This window comes from Limulus polyphemus, unplaced genomic scaffold (assembly GCF_000517525.1).
Source record: "Limulus polyphemus unplaced genomic scaffold, Limulus_polyphemus-2.1.2 Scaffold1632, whole genome shotgun sequence".
In the NCBI taxonomy this organism is placed as follows: domain Eukaryota; kingdom Metazoa; phylum Arthropoda; class Merostomata; order Xiphosura; family Limulidae; genus Limulus; species Limulus polyphemus.
Genome location: NW_013667242.1, coordinates 215652 through 219716, shown reverse-complemented (window position 1 = coordinate 219716; position 4065 = coordinate 215652). Strand labels below are relative to the sequence as shown.

The following is a 4065-nucleotide window of genomic DNA, read 5'->3' as shown; positions in this document are numbered from 1 at the left end:
ATTTGTCTTTTTTTAATTTGAAATTTAGTAACATTTTTTAAAATTAATCTTAATTCATTATCTTCTATTACTTCTAAATTACTTGTTACTATATGATTATAAAAAATATCCTTAAATTCATTATTACTACAAATACAAGGTAAATTATCTATTTCTAAAGGATTAAATTCTTCAGTGAATTTTTATAATTAAAAAGAAGAGGTCCAATGAATTGTTATATTTAGAACTGACTGTAGGTTGTAATGATTTTAAAGGAGAAATATTTTCTTTTTTGTATAAGATACTAAATCATCATATATATTTTATGTCTAAAATCTTTTACAAAATAAGATTTCTCTTTTTTCTTTTCTGAAAGATTATTCAGAACTTGATTACATTTTAATTTTATTAGATAAATAATTAAATCTCTTATATGAATATTATTAAAATCAAATTTTAACACATACTTCAAAAAACCTCTAATTTTCATATTTTTTAATTCAAATAACTGTTTATTTATGTATTTTATTAAACTACCAGATTTATCAAAAGCAGTGTCTAAGATTTTAGAAAATTTTTCAAAATCAATCCATTTACTATTACTTTTACCTTTACCTCTACGTTTATTATGCTTAAAATTATAAATTTGAAATAAAGTTTTATATAAATATTTTTACTTAATATTTCAGCATTTTTATATTGAAAATCCTGATTTAATCCGAAGGGATAAAGAGTTTTATCTTTTAAGATATAATATACTTCTCTTTCTGTTAATAACTTTGTGTTAAATATTTTTTCTAAAATTGTTATTATAACATTATTGAACGAGTGTTTATTAAAATGATCTATTTCTATTGTATAAGGAAAACCAGTTTTACTTAGTGATCTATGTAGGTTAATCTTATGATGTAAAGGATTATATGTTTGCCCTACATATTTAAGACCGCATATACCACAAGTTAAAAGATAAATAACATTATCAATTTTACAAAGTGGTATTTCATTTTGAAAATCCATACCTATATAATAGACAGATTATTCAAAATGTGATTAAATTATAACCCTGGGACATTTGATGAGAACAAAAATTATTCAAACAATTTCAGATTTTTCACTGTTCTATTTCTGAATTGTCAACAACTATACAAAAATATATAAGACAGGTTAAATGTTAAAATTTTGTTTGCATAGTTAAGAAAAAACCCTCAAAAGCTCTGTGAAGAACCAACTCATGACCTACCTGCTGATCTCTACATCATCAGTAAGCAAGGCTGCTAACTGAAATGGATTACTCAGAGGAATTCCTCTATCCTGAATGTCCTTCTTCCAATCATTATACACCATCTGGTTGCGAAAGTCCCAACTAAAGGCTCCCACATAGCTCAGAAAAGCAGCGGAGATAAGGCAGTCACCCAAAAGCTGAATCTTTCTCTCCTCTAGATCACTTAGTTCTTTCTTCCAACTAAGAAAAAAAATGTGTTATTGGTTTGAAAATGTCACAATATTGCATTGTATCACATGACGAATATTAAAAGTACTTAAAATTAGGTATACCTAATATTTTTTAACACAAGCAAAAGCATTGACAATGTAAAACTAAAATAGTTAACCATATAGTGATAAAAATAACAAACATATTCATATATCATTCAAAAGAAAATGTTTTCTAATTTATTTTTTCATAATCAAGAATTCTGTAATAAATTGTAAGCCCATAGAATAGAGCCAGACAAGCATTATAATATGGTATTCTCAGATGCACTGACTTCTTTTAGACTAATTAAGCAGAAGCCATAGAATAACAGGAGGTTTTGACATGAAAAATGTGTTACAAAATGATTCTAAATTCTATTAACCTTGACTGAGTTTCATGCAAAGAAAGACACTAGACACTGCGTTTAACACAGTGAAACAATTTTTATTTCAAACAGATAAACTGAATCAAAGGGAAAAATAAGTGCATTTTGTGGTGCCTTTACTGAAGAGCTTTCAGTGTATTTAAAGAAAATCAATACATGTAATAATTTTAAATCATTCTACCATTTCTGTTCGAGACTGAGAAACATAATATAATATATAAAAACTACTCAGAGTACTGAAGTGCTACCCACATGACTGATGGTCACTTTCACTACAAGATAAGGGATGTTGAAGCCTTGAGGTATCACCTGACCTGCCAGTGGAAAAGATCACTATCTATTTCTATAAAGAATTCTCCCTTTTACAAGTCTTTCCCATAGAAAGTGCATATAACACCATAGCTTAGTATGCTTGCATTACACAATAGTATACAGTTGCCATACAGCACAGTTCCAAACATAAAGGTTAAGAAAACAAGCTAATAATTTCCTACTTTATAAATGAAAAACAATTACTAGTGCTATCTCTATTCATGATTCAATACTATCATTACTGAGATGCTGTTTTTTATAACTAACAACACTTGAAATATGTAAAGCTGGGAAAACTAAGCCCTTTCCTATATACATTAATAAAAAAACCTTTTACACTTACCGTAAATCTTCTGATGCTAAGCCGGAGATTAATTTATCTGCAGCAGTTAACCGTCGTCCCATTATGACAGTCTCCTCCTGCAAGGCCTGCTTCTCAGACACTGCTGCTTCATACTTATCACTCAGTGTTTTCAGTTCTTTTTCGAGTTTACGTACTTCTTTGTTGACTTTCTCCAAGTCCCTCTTAGCGTGATGATAGTTCTTCTCTAACTTTGCAACCTAGGTAAAGAATGGGTCTCCATTAACACAGAAAATAAGTAGAAAAAGAAAACACATTATGGTAACATTAAAATACATCATTAAAAATAAGGATTTTTGAGGTTACTCTGGTGGAAAATATATATTAAACTTATGTGTTATCAAGTCTCAAAATGTGGTTTAATGGGCAGGACTGTTTCATTCTTCTTCAAAGCACATCTCACTTGTACGCATCTACTAAAATGTAGCTTTTTAGGTGGAGTAGCAACTCTGCATGAAATGCTATTAAACACTTAAACCAAATGCAAGTGATTTAAAAAAATAAGAATAAAACTGAAAGTGAAAAACACACCAAATTAAAATACTTTTACTGATAAAACATGAAAACGTTTTGGGCAACAGTTCTTCATCAGGACAGGATATATACATATATAAGTAATATTGGAAAAAAGTTAACGAACCACATGTCAACAAACTTTCAGAACGTAAAGTTTCCCATCCAAATATCAATTATTTTAACAATAAATGCTGAATTGCAGATAAAATATATGTCTAATTATAAACCCACTTTAACCATAACTCACAGTCATACAGTTCTAAAATGTAATAAAAACTTTAAAATGTTAATTTTCAATCTTGAAAACTGTACCTTTTCTCTCTTTGGTTTAATCTCTTTATTAATTGCACAATATCCCATAACTGCCTCCACAAACTTAAGGAGTCCAGCTCCTGCTCGACTGATTGACTTCATTTCATCGACACTCATCTCCATGGCCTAAACATTGGGTAACTAATGTTATGTTCATTATTTCATAACAATTATAAAAATCCTAAATTAATTTTTAACAGCAGTCCATATTATACTCCACAGATTGTTTACTAAAACATGTATAAAATGTAACAGCTTAATGGGAATTTACGAGGGCTTACAACAATCATATTTCTAAAACTTCAAGGAATTGCTAAAAACATAAAAAGTTACAAGTTTTTATTTCAACTACTTGTAATTCAACATAACTAGTGTGATATTTCTAAACATATGGGTGATAACACTTAGAATTTCTAACCAGTACAAGTCCTGTTTTAACCATCATCTGTATATTCTTTAATATCACCCATTGCCACAATGGCTTTAAAAGTCACTAATTACCAAAAGTGACAAAGAGATTAATTTTATGTTAATATTATCAGAAAAAACACTTAACAGTGAAATGTGACTACACTCTAAATGGATGTTCATGATATGAATATTTTATTCATTTCATACCTTTAGATGTCAAAAATTATTGTTATTTTTTCTCTTGTTTGTTTGTTTTGAATTTTGAGGGTGATCTGCGCTAGTCATCCCTAATTTAGCAGTGTAAGACTAGAGGGA

At 28.7% G+C, this 4065-nt stretch overlaps 1 protein-coding gene across 1 annotated transcript in view; it reads right to left on the bottom strand.

The window, feature by feature from the left end:
• The window catches only part of LOC106464372 (dynein heavy chain 10, axonemal-like), a 125092-nt gene that overhangs the window by 29927 nt on the left and 91100 nt on the right, over nucleotides 1-4065 (bottom strand). The window contains 3 exon segments of the mRNA XM_013924509.2: nucleotides 1220-1441; nucleotides 2494-2711; nucleotides 3340-3465. Coding sequence (XP_013779963.2) covers nucleotides 1220-1441; nucleotides 2494-2711; nucleotides 3340-3465 — 566 coding nt within the window.